The 19,786-nt window shown below is 36.3% G+C and overlaps 1 protein-coding gene across 1 annotated transcript; it reads right to left on the bottom strand.

Annotated features, from left to right (window-relative positions):
* Nucleotides 1–1,736: 1,736 nt before the first annotated feature.
* On the bottom strand, nt 1,737–2,090 carry LOC144433011 (uncharacterized). The gene has a single exon (XM_078121325.1). The coding sequence runs from the start codon at nt 2,088–2,090 to the stop codon at nt 1,737–1,739; it is 354 nt and encodes a 117-aa protein (XP_077977451.1).
* Between the last annotated feature and the right edge of the window lie 17,696 nt (nt 2,091–19,786).

Below are 19,786 nucleotides of genomic sequence, written 5' to 3'. Positions count from 1 at the left end.
TCCAAAATATAGGGTTAGTGTATTGGTTGATGGGTTTGGGACTTTATCAATGGCGGATTCTGATTGGTGGGCTTCTTTTTATAACTGTATATGTATATAGCTATAGTTTAAACAGTAATATACATCCATGATCCAATGCAGTAAGTGAATCTAAATATACATACGAGATTGTGCTAATTGGAACATTGCCATGTCTTTGCCAAATCCAGTATGTAATGTAAACCGCCATTATGAATAATATATTTGATAGTATTAAATGTTTGCTTGCTTAATTTCGCACAAAGAATTGCCCACATTGGGATAATAAGGTTGTATTGTATTGTATTGTATTGTATTGTATTGTATTGTATTATATTGTATTGTATTGTATTGTATTGTATTGTATTGTATTGTATTGTATTGTATCGTAACAATACACCAAAATACTGCATCTTTACAGTCACTGTGATTATACGGTCGTTCGACATGAGGATTGATCTCAAAAGATACGAAAACTGACATACCGCCTGCAGGGTGGTAACCAAACCGACCTGACTTTTCCTTTAATGGCATGAAAAACGATTATAGGTTTGAACAAATGAAGAGTATTCATCTGGTGATTTAGCCCAGGTTTCACAATTATTAACAACGGTAAACTTCGAAGGATATTTTTGAAGACCAGTATTTGATAAATGTCTTCTAGCTTTTTAAGAGTTGAGCGTAACAGACCTTATTCTCATAGGAGTAGTATATCCTTAATTTTACGTCCCCTAAGGGAGGGTGTTGTTATGCTTCCGTCTGTGTGTTTGTGTGGACACGATATTTCAAAACCTACTACATCAATGCTAATGAAACTTGGTACATATCTTCCTTATGGTAATAACAAGAGATGGTTAGATTTTGGTAAACATCCTAAGAATAAGTAACATATACAATCCGACCAATATGCCTCGAGCGGTAGCGAGGCGCATATTGGTCGGATTGTATCTGTTTTGTACACCGGCTAATTTTCTTTGTTGTGTATTGAGTTTCGAACGCCAATATACTCCGGAAATAACTCATACACTGCTATCATTATCCCACGTCGGCAAACTTTGATTATCAATTACCACCGCGACAATAATAATAACAGTGTCTGTGCCATCGTCCATGTCTGCATATCTTCCGGGCTATTTATACACGCTAGCTAATACACATACACCAACAAAATTAGACACTCACTTCACACTACAAGTTCTCAAATACAGTGTCTGCTGTACTGTGCCTGTTCTCAGAGGATATTTTTACATTGGAGTTAGAAGACATACATCAATGAAGTTGGATACTCTCTGTACTCTCCATGTTCTTAAATGAAATAAGCACAATTATCGTATTATTAATAAATGAAATACATATTTCTTTATTGAAATGTAGCAATGGCTTGCAACAGTTTCCTTACACACACACACACACACACACACACACACACACAAATATTATGTGGTATCATTCCCACAAAAATCATATGACCCATTTCAGTCAGGGAAATGACCAGCAACTGTTTCTGATACGCAATAAAAGGTGTTCTTTTCAATAAACAACAATAACACTCTCTGTTTTCACTTATAGTAATACAAACAATGTGGTAAAATTAATTGATATACATTCATTTACACAGTCCACTTCAAGTACGAATAAACAACCTGCAACATTCTTCACTGATAAATAACAGGTAAAATTACCAACGAGCGAACACGTATATCCCACAATTTCTTTTCCTATTCCTCCGTGATCGGTTCTGCCTGTCTTCTAACTGCCCTGACAATCTTTGCCATCAGAGATTTACGTTGTGCATTCAACGCAGCATGGAAGTCATGGAACTTTCCATTTGTGGTGTCCATAAAGTTTATTTCTGGACGTCCATTCTCCTTCAAATACCTTTGTATCCTGGCACAAAGTTGGGACAGCGTGTCACCGGGGTATTCCTTGCCGTCAGCTCGCCGGGCCTCCACTACAAAATGCACAAGGAATACTTTCAGATCTTCATCTTCTACTTCTATTATATCTTCTAACTTTGGAATTAAGGGGAAATCACCTACTCTGTGCTCATTTCTCTCCTCCGCCCAGCCCATTCTGTACTCTTCTTGGTATTTCTAGTAATTCTTTCTTTTATCTTTTCCCTATTTTCAGTGTCTGTAAACTGAGCGAAACATCGCTTTCGACAAGACATGCTTAGCTACTGAAAGGTTCACACACACTAAAACCAAGCTATTGACGTTTATTTGGTTGGGCTTTCGCCATCATCAATTATTTATTTTGACAGCTCTTTCTGGTTGATAACAAACTCGATACTTTTATTTACAAACATCTTCCCGTTGGAGTCTATTGCGCACACAGTCAATGTCTGTCTAATATACTCCGGATGGTGACTTTTCATTACCATGTCTGTCTAATATACTACGGGTATGGACTTTTCATTACCCGGATGGTATTTCTCATAATCTCAGCTCCCTGGATTTTGAAGCGGGAAGTTTGCGGACACCTGATTGGCTGATCGCCCGATTAGTCACTGTCGCTTGACAAGTAACGCCCACGTCGGTGTACAATAATGATTAATTAGGCTATATCTAAAGAGTGCAAGCTTCATATTCTATATAATTTTATAGATACATTTGTGATACCAAAGACCTTACTACCTGTGCTGCTATGAGGATGGTCGTTGATATATACACACACACGCACACACACGCACGCACGCACGCATACATACATACATACATACATACATACATACACACTGTAGTTAGTCATTTAGTGATCGCAACAACGTGAAATGCTGTGTAGCGGCCACTCCTGAGTATTTTTCTTGATGTTGATCTAAAATCCTAATTATTGAACTGCTTAACATTTTCAAACTTTGACAAATTCCTTCCTGAGGGCTAGTAGCAAATGCAACACAATGGTGTTTTCCAGCAACATTGCAATTTGCCTGATACAAAGTTGAAAAACATAGCAACAGCAGATAATTTTCCTCAGTCATATTTAGTTGATACGTCTTAAACCCTGGATTTGACCGGTGAAACCAAATAGAGCTTCAACAACTTGATAAAAATCAATGCATTATATACAACTGACACTTTGAGACTGACAAAACTATTCGATTGTATGCTAATGCATAAAATTCCATCAGATATTTGCAATTTACGTTTAACACACAACTTGAGCAACGTTTATGATAAAAAATCCCTGTATAATTCATTTCTCATAAAACTGCAGCTTTAACCTTGAAACAGCAGGGTCGTCACAGTGATGACCCTGTCATGTATTCACACGGTCTTCACAGTGATGACCCTGTCATGCATTGACAGGGAATTCACAGTGTTGGCCCAGTTGAGTATTCACAGGGTCATCACAGTGATGACCCTGTCGTGTATTCACATTGTCTTCACAGTGTTGCATGACCCTGTCGACTATTCACAGGGTCATCATAATGATAACCCTGTCATGTATTCACAGGGTCTTCATAGTGTTGGCCCTAATGTTTACAGGGTTATCACAGTGATGACCCTGTCATGTATTCACATTGTCCTCACAGTGTTGCATGGTCCTGTCAACTATTCACAGGGTCATCACAATGTTGACCCTGTCATGTATTCACAGGGTCTTCACAGTGTTGGCCCTAATATTCACAGGGTCATCACAGTGATGACCCTGTCATGTATTCACAGGGTCTTCAGTGTGGGCCCCGTTGAGTATTCACAGGGTCATCACAGTGATGACCCTGTCATGTATTCACAGTGTCTTCATCGTGTTGGCCCTAGTATTCACAGCATTCACAGGGTTTTCAGTGTTGGCCCTGTTGAGTATTCACAGGGTCATCACAGTGATGACCCTGTCATGTATTCACTTCTTCAGTGTTGGCCCTGTCGAGTATTCACAGGGTCATCACAGTGATGACCCTGTGATGTATTCACAGGGTCATCACAATGTTGGCCCTGTCGAGTATTCACAGGGTAATCACAGTGATGACCCTGTCATGTATTCACAGGGTCATCACAATGTTGGCCCTGTTGAGTATTCACAGGGTCATCACAGTGATGACCCTGCCATGTTTTCACTTCTTCAGAGTTGGCCCTGTCGAGTATTCACAGGGTCATCACAGTGTTGGCCCTGTTGAGTATTCACAGGGTCATCACAGTGATGACCCTGTCATGTACTCACAGGGTCATCACAGTGATGACCCTGTCATGTATTCACAGGGTCTTCACAATGTTGGCCCTGTCGAGTATTCACAGGGTAATCACAGTGATGACCCTGTCATGTATGCACAGGGTCATCACAATGTTGGCCCTGTTGAGTATTCACAGGGTCATCACAGTGATGACCCTGTCATGTTTTCACTTCTTCAGAGTTGGCCCTGTCGAGTATTCACAGGGTCATCACAGTGTTGGCCCTGTTGAGTATTCACAGGGTCATCACAGTGATGACCCTGTCATGTACTCACAGGGTCATCACAGTGATGACCCTGTCATGTATTCACAGGGTCTTCACAATGTTGGCCCTGTCGAGTATTCACATGGTCATCACAGTGATGACCCTGTCATGTATTCACAGGGTCTTCACAGTGATGACCCTGTCATGTACTCACAGGGTCTTCACAGTGTTGGCCCTTCACAGTTTGCAGCTAATTCCATACTCAGAAAAGAATCAAAAGTAGACCTCTTATTTCATCAAATTGTGCTTTAAAATCAGAATTTATTACAGTTGTTTCCACATAATTAAAAAGTCATGGTCATAAAACTATAATGTTAGTAATGTAATGACATCAATAAAACAATAACATTTCTACACAATTGTAGCTGCCTAATATAGCAATGTTAATTATTTGATAGCATCTGACAGTAAGAGGGGAAGAGCTTGAAACTGGGATATCTCCACCTTATGTGGGGGGGGGGGGGTCCAAGGGGGTCTCCCTCTAGAAACCCTGGAGGATTTTAACATCTCTAAAAGACAATATCATCTCAAATTAGAATTGGGTGAAAATATTTAAGAAAAGTTTAAGACCATTATGACAATATAAAGGTTGTTGGTTGAATGTATGTCTGAGCTCTGGGGGTGAGGGAGTCCTTGGTGTTTTCCCCCTGGCAGATCTGCAGGTTTTTTTTGCTTCTATTAAGGCAATGATTAGGTTATTCTCAGCCTTTGAGGTAATATTTCCAAGCTTTGAATAGCTAACATAAATGTAAGTTTTAAATGAGTTTCCCATGTCACATAAAAATGACTCTGTAACATTGGTATAGTGGCATTAATATTGCATGCATAGTAAAATCACCGGTATGTTAGAGAACTTTAGGTGGTCATACCTATAGTATAATAGATATTGGAATCTGATGAGATGTGGTGATTTGTAGTGTCAATAACATGTAGTGTCGAAACTAGAACGTGCATTAATCCCTTCTGACAAGTTCATACTGATGAATAGAACAATGGAAAAGGAAAATTTCCGAAAATTTATGTAGTGTACGTACCCCCCAACTCTACTACCAATTATACTGGGATAATACAGTTATGATCATGTAGAGCCTCTATGTCATAGTCTATGGAAGTGAAGTTGACACTTAAGTTCAAAAACTTTTCCAACTGGAAAAATTATTATGCTAAATTGTAGTGTACGTACCTCCAGTGTAGAGTACGTACCCCTGCTGCCATCTTGTTTAAAATGCAGTTTTCTGTTCATCATATAAATGAAAAAGTGATGTTTTGCCTCTTTGTCCTAGTCTATGGAAGTAAAGTGGACACTTAAGTTCAAAAACTCTTCCCACTGGAAACATTATTATTCCAAATTGTAGTTTACGTACCCCTAGTGTAGAGTACGTACCCCTTACAATACTGCAGCCATCTTGTTTAAAATGCAGTTTTCTGTTAGTCATATAAATGAAAAAGTGATGTTTTGCCTCTATGTCCTAGTCTATGGAAGTAAAGTGGACACTTAAGTTCAAAAACTCTTCCCACTGGAAAAATTATTATGCCAAATTGTAGTTTACGTACCCCCCAGTGCAGAGTACGTACCCCTCACAATACTGCAGCCATACTGTTTCAAATACAGTTGTCTATTAGTCATATATATGAAAAACTGATGTTTTGGACAGGAGAAGTTCACACCTTGGACATAGAATTAGTGTTATAATCTTGGACATTAAGTAATAATTGAATGTAAACTGTCATTATTATGACACTGTAGTGTACGTACCCCATACCCATCCAGCAATATACATTACATGACATAGTGTTCTGTGTGATCAGAACAAAAAGACATACAGTTAGATATTATTTCAACTTAAAACATTCTTGACAGTGCTGTTATTTGACTTAAATAAGTTAAAAAGACACTTAGTTACTGAAGTCTGTTAAAAGTGTTCCCTCATTGAAATGAAATATTGAGTTTTAAAGAATGTAGTGGTAGAAGAGGTTACATAGTTGCAATAGTACAACACACGTTCTGAGCATCACTGAGTAGTCAAGTAGTCAAGTAGTCATTCATCTTCACTGTTCATGGTTTCAAATAGTTTGTCGCATACCATGTCTATCTTCATCAGCCACAATACAATGTCGTTTCTCCTCCACAGCTGACAATATACCATTACCTGTGAGTAGCAAAAATATGAAATAAAGATGGAGACTTGTGTTTTTGATATCTCAGAGAAAGTCAGTATAAAACCATGCCTCACACTGTTGTCAGTGTACATAGTGGGTGAAATCAAAATGAATGTTGGTTGTGTTTCACTAAAACTGTGAATCACTTGTCAAATATCAATTAGCTTCCAATTTGGCGAGGTTGATTTTGAATGACATGCCAGTCACTTTGTAAAGCGTGTGAAAGTTTTAGATGGGTATGACACTATCTAAATTTTTTTTTCTATCTTTCCATCAGAAATCAACCAACTGCTACTGGGACGCATCTCATTGCATGCATCCCTAGATTTCCTGTATTTTCCAGACATGTCTTTGACTTATAACTGTACAATAAGTTTATTTAGCTACACTGCATGTTTAGTTTGGTGCCCAAATTTCTCACGACATTCATCAGTGAAACAACATCCAATGCATGCACTTTTGTTCGATGGAAATCTTTGTTGATAACAGAATACAGAATAATGGAGACAAGTGGAAACCCACGTTTGCCATCTATATGTGGGGATTATACTTATTCTGTATGTCAATGCAATATCCTGGTAAAATGATAAACAACTTATCCATTGAGTATTTGTGTTATGGTAAAAATGTGTCTCACATGCTTCAAAGTTATTTCCATGACAACAGAGTAATGCTTACTCAAGACAATATTTGGACAATAGGGAGAGGGCCACTTGTTGATCTGTTTCTTGTGCCTGTGCTACAATGTTTTGCAATTGATGAATACTTACCTGAATTACTATTTGTTCCATATAGTATCCATTCATTTGGACGACTTAGCCAATTGATGATTTTTGAATAAAGACCAACTGGATGCTTACTTCCATCACTTTTTACTGTCCAACAGTTGTCGTCTTTCACTGTTGATGTCTTCACAATCGTCTCTCCCATGTAACGTGCAATAACCACACATTGCACAGAATCTATGAGGCCACATTTCTGTCCTGTACCGGAAGAGAATTCAATTTTCTAGCATTAAATATGTCTGTATATCCATTAATAATTGAACTGGTGATACTACATGGAATAAATAAAATGTATTCACTGAATCCTGTAGACATGTAAGATTTGACTTTGAAGGTGATGACGTCCAATAGCATCAATCACAGTGGGAGGTAAAATCTTGTACTGTGAAGTGCACAGTGCCTACAACAGGTACTGTAGATATGTTGACATTTCATCAACAATAAATCAACAGATGACTGAATAATAATATGAAAATAAAACAAATGATAAAATCCAATACATCAGATGTAAACTGAATGCCTTTTGTAAGTGCAATTTAGATTGTTGTTCCTTCATGCCTTGTGGAAAGGAAAACTCTGTGCAACCAGATATGATATTGTATTATTATTTATAAGATGTTTACCAAAATCTAATCAATTCATGTTGTTAGCATAAGGAAGATGTGTAGCACGGTTCATCACAATTGCTGCAGTGGTTTTTGAAATACCGTGTTCACAGACAGACAGACAGACACACACACATACATACATACATACATACATACATAAGTTTAGGTATGCTTTCTTTCGGAAGGTAAAAATGGGCATGTTTTATTTCTTAGGCCTTTTTAGCCTAGGTACAGCACATTACTACATCTACACACAAGATAAGTCACTTTAGTGACACAATTGCTTTCATGCCATTTCCAAAGACTATAATTATAAATGTACATTTACAGTGTTTAACAGTTGAGTCTTACCTCTTTTCAATTCTGCACATGGCAGTATGCTGGTTGGACTGAAAACTTCTTGTCCTTTCTCAAACAATGGATCACATCCCCTGCATGCATTATATCACAAAGTATTGCTACATTGTATGTAATTTTTTTGGAATCTAAATTGATTGACTTTAAGGTAATGACTAATTGAGCTATCTGCTCAGCTGACCAGTCCTACAAGATAAACAATGCATCTTTATCAGCAACAATTTTGTAAAGTTTAGTGTTGATATTACCATTCAAAAGTGTACCTTGAAAGACCTTCTCAGACACTGATGATCACAATTATTGGTAAGTATTGTCTAGTACACATATATACCAACTGTGTATTAATGTAGACTGCAATTTAAAAGAAATAAAAGTTTTCTTTATGTTTAGGTGCATTAAAATGTAAGTTTTTTGTATATACATCGCAAGCAGATATGTGGTTTACTGACAATTGAATGTCTTACCATCTCCTAACCAAAGTATTACTGAAACCCAATTGATGCCCATGAAAAGCGTAAATCACAACATTTGATTATGTAATGATTACTGTGTTTCAATCACTTTACCACGTTATTATCAAATAAATGTTCAAAACAAATGTGTATGTTCTGTACGAATATCTTTACAAATTTGATAAGTCACTGTTTTGGTAAGAAGCTCCATGGTATAGTAAAATCATAATGAATCAAGAAACTTGTCTGGTTCACAATTATGTTTTCAAAAAGGTTTTATCACAATAAACAATAAAAGAGTGATATGACATGTTTAAGTCATTTAGAGGACAAATTAGTCCAAAATTTAGAATTTTGCACATCAAAAGCAGACTATGAAGTAAAACCATTTTTCAATTAAATCTTACTGACATCCACAAAAGACAACAAAAACATTAGGTGAAAACATCATAAAGAGAAATTAATTGAACAGTAAATACTACATGGAAAAATACTCACATCTGGCATGTCAAGGAGAATCAAATCAATGCCTGAAAATCCAGGACAATCTTCTCGTAGTCCTGAACTTGTCAATCGTAGTATGTGTTTCTGAATGGTATATGCAAAAGTACCTGCTTTGTTAAAGGTTGCAGCTGTTGTTGAATCTTCTCTGTGTTTTTCAAAAAGCATAGCCCTCTGACAGTAATTTACTAGTTCATCCGGAATGCCTCTCGAGTAACTTAGTTTCATGAACTGTTCTAGTGAGTCTCTTGCTGTTTCTTCTGGAAAACGACTGACAGCCTCTTCCCATCCCCCTTCAATGCACCCAGTCACCTGGTAGAAGCATTTCTGAACCGTCTCTAACTTTCTTATGTTTGTCGCATCTTTGCAAAATTCATTGTATGAAATTTGGTTTTCTAGCACTTGCTCCAACAGTACCTCTTGGTCCTCTATCTTTAAACGTAAGAAGTCTCGTAATTGAGTGTATGGTAATTCTGGCAGTCTACAGGGCAATCTTTTAATTTTCTGCTTTAACGTGACACCATCTTCATATTTTTCAATCAAGCTGATGACAAGGTCATAAATCTTTTCATCCATCGATGATATTGCAATAAGAGTATTCATCAATCTACTTTCCACATTCTGCAATTAGAAAGACATCTATTATTAAAAGAAGCTCTAGTTGTGTCATGAGCAATGATTTCAATCACAGATGTTGACAAAATGTCACAATACAGTACTCTATAAATTAGATGCTGGAGAGATCTGTTTTGATTTACATGTGTAGGAATTTCTCAAGTGGATGTTTGTCATCCGTATATATATATATATATATATATATATATATATATATATATATATATATATATATATATATATATATATATATATATATATATATATATATATATATATATATATATATACACCGGAGTTTTCCGAAAACAAGCCCATCCGAAAAGTTGCCCATGGGCGATCATTTGGCGGGTGGGCGTCTAATGGGTTTTTCAGATTCACTACAGCAAGAATTTTGCCTTGTTATATTGGTAACGTTAGTTTTTATTTAGTTCGAATGATCAGTTGAAAAAAAACATAAACTTAGAGTGCCAATAAAAAATGGATGTTTTTTACATGAGGAGAATGTGATCGTGAAGGTAGGTATATACACCTTTGTGCTGAGATCGATCAACAAGTCGGCAGATGACTCATGGAGACCCGCAGACGTCACTGTCAATGCGACACACTGGGTCTAAAAATAGGTCAGGGTAATTTGCATGGTGAGTGTGCACACAAAGTGAATGACATTGAGTGAGAGTTGAAGTAATGTGTAATGTTATGTATAAATGAGTTCATGGAGATTTAACGATCGGTACAAGGCTAATGTCAAGTTTATCCAGGGTGAACAAATCATTTTGTGAACTGGTGGTCCCCGGACCAGTGATGAAAAAAAATGCAGTGGTCCTGCTAAAAAATATAGTGGTCCCAAGTCCCGCTAATGTGAAACATTGAATCTTGCCTACGAATCTGTATATTCAGACGTACACTATTTTTAGTTGAACAATACCCACTTTATAATAATTAATATAAAGTTGACATGCTTGGTTTCAGTCAATTGACAATTCTATTCTATTTGTAATGGTTATTTTTGAGTTATCGATGCAACAATACAATCAATGCTGATAGAATGATAGCAAATAAAATGTTTCATTTGATATATTTGAATTATTATAAAATGAAATTATTATTCTTGTCTTCCTAATTGTTGTGTCCCTAAACTGGTATGTCCCCATTAGTAATGATATAGACACATGGCTGTTGAGTGTTGACTGCCAAATAATCGCCCTGAGCTTCTATTTAGTTCCTCTGTTGTGGTTCCGAATTTGCTGATTTTCCGAATAGTGGCCCAGGGCTAGTTTTCGGAAATATATATATATAACATAACAGTCACATGTACTATATATTTCAATTTTAGCACAGCCCTATATAATAAAAGGACGCTTCAACAAAGTTGAAGAAGCAAATTCAAAATGTATGCAACATAATGGTGTGATAACAACCTACGCTGAAATAAATCGAATGGCAATACTGAGTTATTTTTATATCAACGGCATCAAGTGGTTTTGGACAAAGGACAGGCTGATTCAGATTGGACAAGTAATAGATTATGATGATATTCCAGATGTCCCGTTTTCTTCGTATACATTTCTTGCAGTGAAACTGGACTTTACAATATATACCAAACACCCCATTGGTGTATTCTGTACACCCATAAACGGTATGTACTTAATGCTAAATATTAATTCTCAGTCTTTGTCTTTTTTTGTATCTGTGCCTGCCTGTCTGTCTGTCTGTCTGTCTGTCTGTCTGTCTGTCTGTCCAAAAGTGGGCATATCGGTGAGATATGGGCATTTAATCTATACTCGTTTACACACATTTAACAACTTTGCTGCGTTTTCAGACACCCAGGGGTATGTTTTTAGCTCCCCAAAGGGGATGTTATTACAATGGGATCCGTTCATCCATAAGTGCATGTGTCTGTCCATCCACCTGTCCGTCCGTCTGTCCATAATATGTTCATTTCTCCGACATGCAATATTCAATTTCTTTCAAATCTGCAACAGTGGTGACATATCATGTGGGATGTATGCATGTCATTTGATTTTTGATATGTGCAAATTTGACCAAATGGCGACCATATTTGCAGTTAAAATTCAATATTTATATCATAACTCAAGAACTATAATACAGACACTCTATTTGAGTGTCTACCCCCATATTATCAGATGTGAGCTCTCATATGCGATCTTAACTTTTGTCCTTGGCCTTCAGGGATAATTATTTAAATGAAAGTAAAGTAATACTGAAGAAAGGAACTGTGCACATGCATTATTTTTGGAGCTCATATAACTACCGAATGGCAGCCATATTTCTAGATAAAAATCATTATTTACCACATAACTCAAAACAGTAATACATAAAGACTCAATTCAAGTGTCTACCCCCATATTACCAGATGTGAGCCCTCTCTGGCGACCTTGACTTTTGACCTTGGCTTTCAGGAATAATTATTTAAATGAAGCCAATCCTGCCAATCACTGACAACCATACAACACTTATGTGTTTATATTTTATTATGAACAGTTTTATAGAATATAAAAATCAAGAAAGGCACTTGATTTTTCTAAAGGTTATTACTTAAAGATGTTTTCTTTTCAGGAAACGTTTGCAGAAACCCAAATTCCATCTGTAAATGTCTGTACATTTTGTGGATGAAATTTCACATTTTTGGTTGGAAGTATTTTGTTTCAATTTACGTTGAAATAATTTCTAACTTTAATTTTACCTGAATGTACTCACATTTCGTTAAGATTAGCCAGTGCTAAGTATTCACTATATATTAAGGTCTTGAGCTTATTGCTTGACCATGAACCTGGCTTCCAGTTACTTAAATTAAGATGTTTTTTGGGAGGGGAGAACATACTTACTTTGGAACGGTATATAGGAAACAAATGCAACGTTTCGCTCCGTCTGCTGCGGACCTTGATCACCTTGAAATATTTAATTGTTCAGCTTTACACCACTTCCCATGCCAAGCCCATTCTTTCACATTTTCATCGACATGTGTAGTATTGTCCTGTGTAAAATCCAGATATTGCACTGCTACGTTGCAAATTTGTTATATGAGCAGTTTTTGGTGTCCCACTATGAACCCTCCCTGTGAGGCTAATGGCGCGTTCCGTTGGGGCGCCCTCAACGGAGAGGGAACTTACGTATATAAACTAGTAAACCGTGATTTCCCTTAGGACCTTATCAAAAGCGTGTACTTGATAACTATTGGAGAACCAAGAATCATACGTATACGCAGCCACACCGAAACAACGAAGACGAAGTTGGTGTATAGGACAGTTTTATTATTGTTGAAATGTTAAATATGTAAATTTAAGTTTAGAAGACATTAGTCAGAACAGGTACGACGATATTCGTTGGTAGTTATACAACATATTGGCGCAGTCGCTCCCAAATCTGAGCGGAAACCTCGACATTTTGCGAACATTTTTGTTGTGGTAAGTTTCTTTGCACAGGAGTGAAAGTGCCATCCGGATAGCTCCATTCATGTGCACAGAGGCGTACCAATTTTCAGTTACATTTGTTTGGTGTTATATGTTTTTGTTAGCGGACCAGGTATTTTTGTGATTTTCGAAGAGTCTGGCAGATTTCAATTTCGCCATATTCGTTAATTTATACATAGCGTCCCTTGCAACTGTCAGGTGAACATGAAACTGAAATTTGGAGCTAGGTCAGTTTGACGCAGTGTAGTACTTGTCTGTCCTTGCTTTTTGGTCCGAAAAAAATTCTCCAAATAGTTGGTGTATAGGACAGTTTTATTATTGTTGAAACAATTTTGTAAATTAAAGTTTAGAAGATTTTTTTGTGTGGTGTTCACTAAGTTGTGGGGTAGAGCTTACCAGTGAGGCAGGCTCCTTTGATAGTGCACGACGTAACGTACAATTTATTTAGGAACTTGTAATTTTTTGGGGTGTTACTAAGTCTTGGGGTAGAGCTTAAAGGATAGACCGGTCCCTACGCACATGTGCACCACACCTTCAATTAGAGTAGGTTTTAGTCTATTTTTGTGGTGTGATAAGTCGTGGGTCAGCTTTATAAAGAAGCACGCCCCTACGCGAGGGTGCACCACGCCTTCATGTTTGTGTAGGAATAGCTATGTTAGATGATAATTTGTGTTTAGGCCATTAGTGTGTACACACCAGCTGTTGGAACAAAAGAAAACAAATTGTAAATTTCAAAAAATCGTTAAAAAAAACTAGGAAACTAGACTGATAGTATGCAAAGTGTTACAAACTGACCTTTGTTTGAACCCCCCCCCCCCATGTCTGTGAATATTTGTAGCCGCTGTTACAGTAGGAGATAGTGAGTATACTTTGTGCTCACTGTTGAACATGAGGAGTTTCAAATTCTATCAGAACTTCTGAATTGTGTTCTGTAACTTCGGTAGGATGATCATTGTACTCACTGTGGAATATTGGTTGTGCAACGAGTATATCAAGACTATGGAAGCCATATTAAGACTAGGACAACAATATGTAAATATATGTGTAGAACACCTAGCAGAAATACTTTTTCTGAAGTCATCCCTGAATTTGTAGACAGAATAGGTGATGACGATGGTGACCTTGCTATCGCTCCAAGCTATGGGGAAGACTTGTCGGAAAAAAACCCATACAAGTTCAAAGACTTCAGTTACCTTAGCAACCGAAACCACCTTAGAAACCTTACCACACGACGGGTATACGCAACCCCAAATAATCCCAGGGGGTGCAGTTCCCCAAAAAACCAACACCCCAACAAAGTGGAGAGGAGGTACTTACAAGGTTTAACTATTCTTAGATGGTGTAAAAACAAACCAAGTTAGTTCCGTTGAGGGATATATCTGCTACTGAGGAATACATGGATACGAAATATGATCAGTATAGTAATTATAATAAAAGTTAAGGACTTCCTCGAGGCAAAACTTTAAAATGGAACCACCCTCAGGGACCCCCACCTAAAACGGAGACAACCAATGGCACTGGCTGCCAATATCAGTTCATTATTAACACCTGAGGAGATACTGCCAAGATATGGTTATAAATACCAACACGTACCCCACAACCTAAACAAGTACGTTTACAAACAATATATAGGGAGGAAACCCAAAACACCCCACCTCAGTATTAAAAGCTACAAAAGTCAACAGCGAGGAGAGAAGTAACTTATGATAAGGAAACTGTAGATACAAGGGGTAGGGACACATGTGATGTGCGTACCTATAGGAATAGACAGGATGACCAGGAACATGCCTATAGTGAACAAACTAATTAATATAAATCCAGATCCTGAACACTCCTTAGGGACCGGACAGAATTTACGGCAGGGGGGGGCCTGGGGAGAAATTGGGGGGGCCATGAAAAAAATGAGAGGCTTGAAGGGGGGCCATGAAAATTCTCATGGTTTGAAAGGGGGGGCCACGAAATATTTTGTCATTGAAAAAAATTAATATGATAGAAAAATTAGCATTGCATGAGATAGCACTTGATATCGCCTTTAATATTGAATGTCTACACTTTCATTTATGTATTAAAATGGAAGTGTGTACGTTTGAATGTACCTATTTAGTGAAGCATAAAACACTACTCAAGATTAATTTGATACACCCTGAATTACTCATATATAGTCCAAGTTGTTCACACACACACACACACACACACACACACTTACACACACACATATGTATACATATATACATACATACATTTTAGCACTGTGGAAACAGATTCAGTGTGTAATTACCATCAAGGATACATATGTATATATGTATATATATATATATATATATATATATATATATATATATATAATATCACATAAATTACAGGTCCTATGCTATATATATATATATGGTTATATACTAGCATAGGACCTGTAATTTATGTGATTAAAAAGTGACCTTTCGGTGAAAAATGTAAATACAAAAACATCTGGCCATATTAATTTAGATAGGTGTTTAATTTCTTTCCTTGACACTATACTTGACACATAAATTACAGGTCATATATATATATATATATATATATATAACTATTAAAAATAGTACAGTATCAAGTAAGATACACAGGAGCCGTTACACAGTGTTTCATGCTTACGCAATCATCGGACGACTAACGGTACAGTCAGTGATGTTCTACATCACTAATCCAAACTAATCGTAATTTTATCGGTACAGTCAGTGATGTTTCATGCGTAAGCATGAAACACTGTGTAACGGCTCCTGTGTATCTTACTTGATACTGTACTATTATTAGTAGTTATACCACTCTACATGTATATGTATTGAGCACTGTTTGCTCCAGTATAGACATATTGTATATGTTGAGTACATATATATACAATGTATATATATATATATATATATATATATATATATATATATATATATATATATATATATATATATATATATATATATATTCTTTCCTTGACACTATTCTTGAGTTTCACTCTCAGACTCACTAGAGTCTGAAGATGTGAGGCAAGACTTGTCTTTCTTTCTGTCTAAAACCAGTGATATTAAACTATTTCCCTCCTCAGTATCATCAAATGCATCTATCTTTACTAAATATTGTAAAGCATTTAGATGTCTGCGTGGTGTTAAGTGTTTTTTCATTAGTGACTTTGCAGTAACTTTGGTAGTTGCCTTCTGGCCATATTTTCCTACAACCTTATCCACAAGTTGCTCACTAAAAACAGTTAACAACAGTCTTTTTGCTTGACTAATTGTTCTTTTCTCTTTCCTTCTTCTTACTTTTCTTTTATTTTCCTTCTTTCTCCTTGTCTTCCTATGTCGTTCGCTCACAACAACTTCATTCTGTGGGAATCTTCTTGCAATGATGTCACTTGTATGAGATACATCATTTTGTTTGGCTTTCACTAAACCAAGCCAATGTTTCAGAGTATCAAGTTTACTTGTTATATATTTGTTTTCACTACCAGCAAATGGCCGCTCATTGTGATTGTCATCAAACAGTTCCCTTCTTCTGTTTTCTAAAAGATCATGTAGTTCTTCTAGACTTTTATGTGAATTCTGAAGATCTTGTAGCACCTTTGTGACTCTGGTAACATCCTTCACATTCAGATCAACAGGCAGTGTAACGTATCTGTTCAAAAATTCACTATCTATCATTTCGATTTGTTTTCCTAATTCTGTCATCTTTTTATTTGTTTCCCAGCGAAAAGCCCTTTGGGTGTTCAAGTACTCCATGAATTTAGACTGCTTTGCTACATAGGCACTCTCATATATGTCCTTGGTTACTTCATTGAAATATTTCAAGCGATCAGTATGACAATTGGGAATTAGATACTTTTCCCATGATGACTTTTCTGCTTCAGGACTCTCCTTGGAAAGTTTGAATTTACCACTTGTGAATGTTAGACCTGCAAAGAAAATTTCCATCAGAGTTCTATTGTTCTATGTATAGTGGAAAAGCAAAGAAGAAGTGGCACAAACCATGGCCTTGTAATGTCACATGGTGTTTTATAAGTTTTACTATGTTTGAACAACTTTAGGTAACACACTTTTAGATCACCCCATCCAGGTTAAATTAATTATGCATTGTTAGGTAATTATCAAATACTGTCAAAAGATCTGAAATGATCAAATGGGGCTTAACAAATTAGTGAATTGACATATAGATATCATAACAACTAACATTATTAAGTTTTCACATTTATAAAAATCTGTATAAGTTCTTTATACTTTTAACAACAAAACAGCTCTCACGATATGCTTTTTTTGCTTTTGAAAATTAGATATGATGTTAACTACTATACACACTGTGGTTTACAATCTTTGTATGTGGTCTAATATAATACGAATAAAAGTATCACCATCACCATATTCGTAAAAAATAAATAAATAAATAAATAAATAAAAAAACATGACGAAGAAATGTTGAACAAGGAAAAACGGTGATTCCAAGTGGTCACACATTCCCTTGGGGAATTTAGCTATACGATGGACTTTTCAATTCATTACAAACACAGGTTCTTACATCTATCTACTAGTCAAGTCAAAATTTTCGATACTTACGAGTCTGTACTTTAGGTTTGGAAAATGAAGACGTAGGTTTTGTATGTGACGTTGGCAGTGCTAGTGACAGGTCTCGCTGTTCTCTGAGTCTGGACAGGGCTTTCCTAAATTTCAAGCAATGGCCTGGTTTATCGTTTATATTGGTATCAACATACAGCTGCTCTTCTTCTGCTTTTGTTAGCTTCACAAGAATATCCAAGTCGTCATATCCTTTATTTTTAAACCGATCAATGTACATTTGTAACTTTTCCGACTCCATCCACTGCTCAAAATCAAGCGCAGAACCAGGACCTGCAGTAGCAGCCATGTCGACGGATCAGAACACGTGATGTATTACTGGAGAATGATTTTCCGAACAAACATACATATACCATACAAGTAATGGCGGCCGCTTGCTATACAAGTAAAAAGTACCGTTCGTGCATCAATTAGACCTCTAAAAGTTGAGGTAAGTTTACTGGGTTAATTATAATCAATTGCGACTCTTATGTAAATGCAAAAATGTAAATATCTATGGTACATACTTCCTTTATATATGAGTTTAGAGTAAAACGTACAAGCCACAGACCCATGATAGAGAAGGAATGTGAACGAGCGCGCGAGCAAAGAGAACGACTGTATTTGCATGCTGGATCAGACCATTTGAAAACCCCGTAACTTTTATAAATAGTTAATATTCTCAGCGAATGAAGTTTGAAACAGGATTTACTGTTCTGGTTGACACAATCTTGAAAAATGAGGTAACGAGAAAATCTATCGTGTGTTTTTTGTATTAAATACATTAATTATTATGTAACATTGAATGATACATAGAATGATAGATCATGAAACATTTTGTTGACAAAATCAGTGTGAATATACATGTACGATTGCAGTACGATATAAACGAAAGACCAGCCTTTGTTACTTTTCAAATTACTGAGACCTGTTTCTGATTGTATAGTCGAATCACATCAAACATTTGTGTGAAAATTACAATCTGTTGTAATCATTCAAAGTGGCAAGATATGAAATGATTTCGTTTCGATGCATATTATAAAACTTGGAATCCATGAAGTTGAGAATATTGTTTAGAAGTACACTTGTTTAAAAAGATCATACATGTAGGTGCAAATTACCTAACCAGTATTGTTAGACCCTAGCTACTGCATTTTTTCTACAATGTTAAACCATTAAAAGCAGAAGATATTTACAAGTGACTTTTATGTACTTTCTTGGTAATAACCCTGTTTATATTTTACATAGCACATATGATTGAAATGCCATTGAATGTTTGCTTGAATATTTTCATTTTCATGGTTTGAAGGAAAGTTTGTCAGACACTGAAGTGAAACATGAGCTTGTTTTTTTATCACTCTGTTGTTAACCATTGTGATCAGATAGATAGTAAAACATAGTGTACTGAATGTTGTGGTGTTGTGTTTTAAACTACTAAATTTAATGTACATAGTAATGGGAGTCCCATGTACTATTTGTATTAATTTAATATCAGTTAAAATAGTGACTAGTGTGTCAGTTCATACTAGTGTAATGCAGTGACCCACAATTTATGTATGGCAAAGGTGACATGTTACATTGTATTTATCCTGGAAAAGATAGATTGAAGTGTTCACTAGACACTTGAGATATTATAATTGAAGTAATATCAATTTTGATTTTCCTTTTTTCTTTAGCTTGTATGTGATTTTACATATGTGGACTGGGCCAGTCAGCAATGGCAACTCCAGACAATAGGTTAAAACAACAATACCAACCTAAGTGTGTGGGTAGACCAAGATGTCAACCAGACTCCCTGAGAGGAAAACATGATGCAAGACATGAATTATTGAAGAGAGCTCACTTCTCAGA

The sequence above is a fragment of the Glandiceps talaboti genome, chromosome 3 (assembly GCF_964340395.1).
Source record: "Glandiceps talaboti chromosome 3, keGlaTala1.1, whole genome shotgun sequence".
NCBI classification, from domain to species: domain Eukaryota; kingdom Metazoa; phylum Hemichordata; class Enteropneusta; family Spengelidae; genus Glandiceps; species Glandiceps talaboti.
This window is presented reverse-complemented; position numbering and strand designations above follow the sequence as displayed.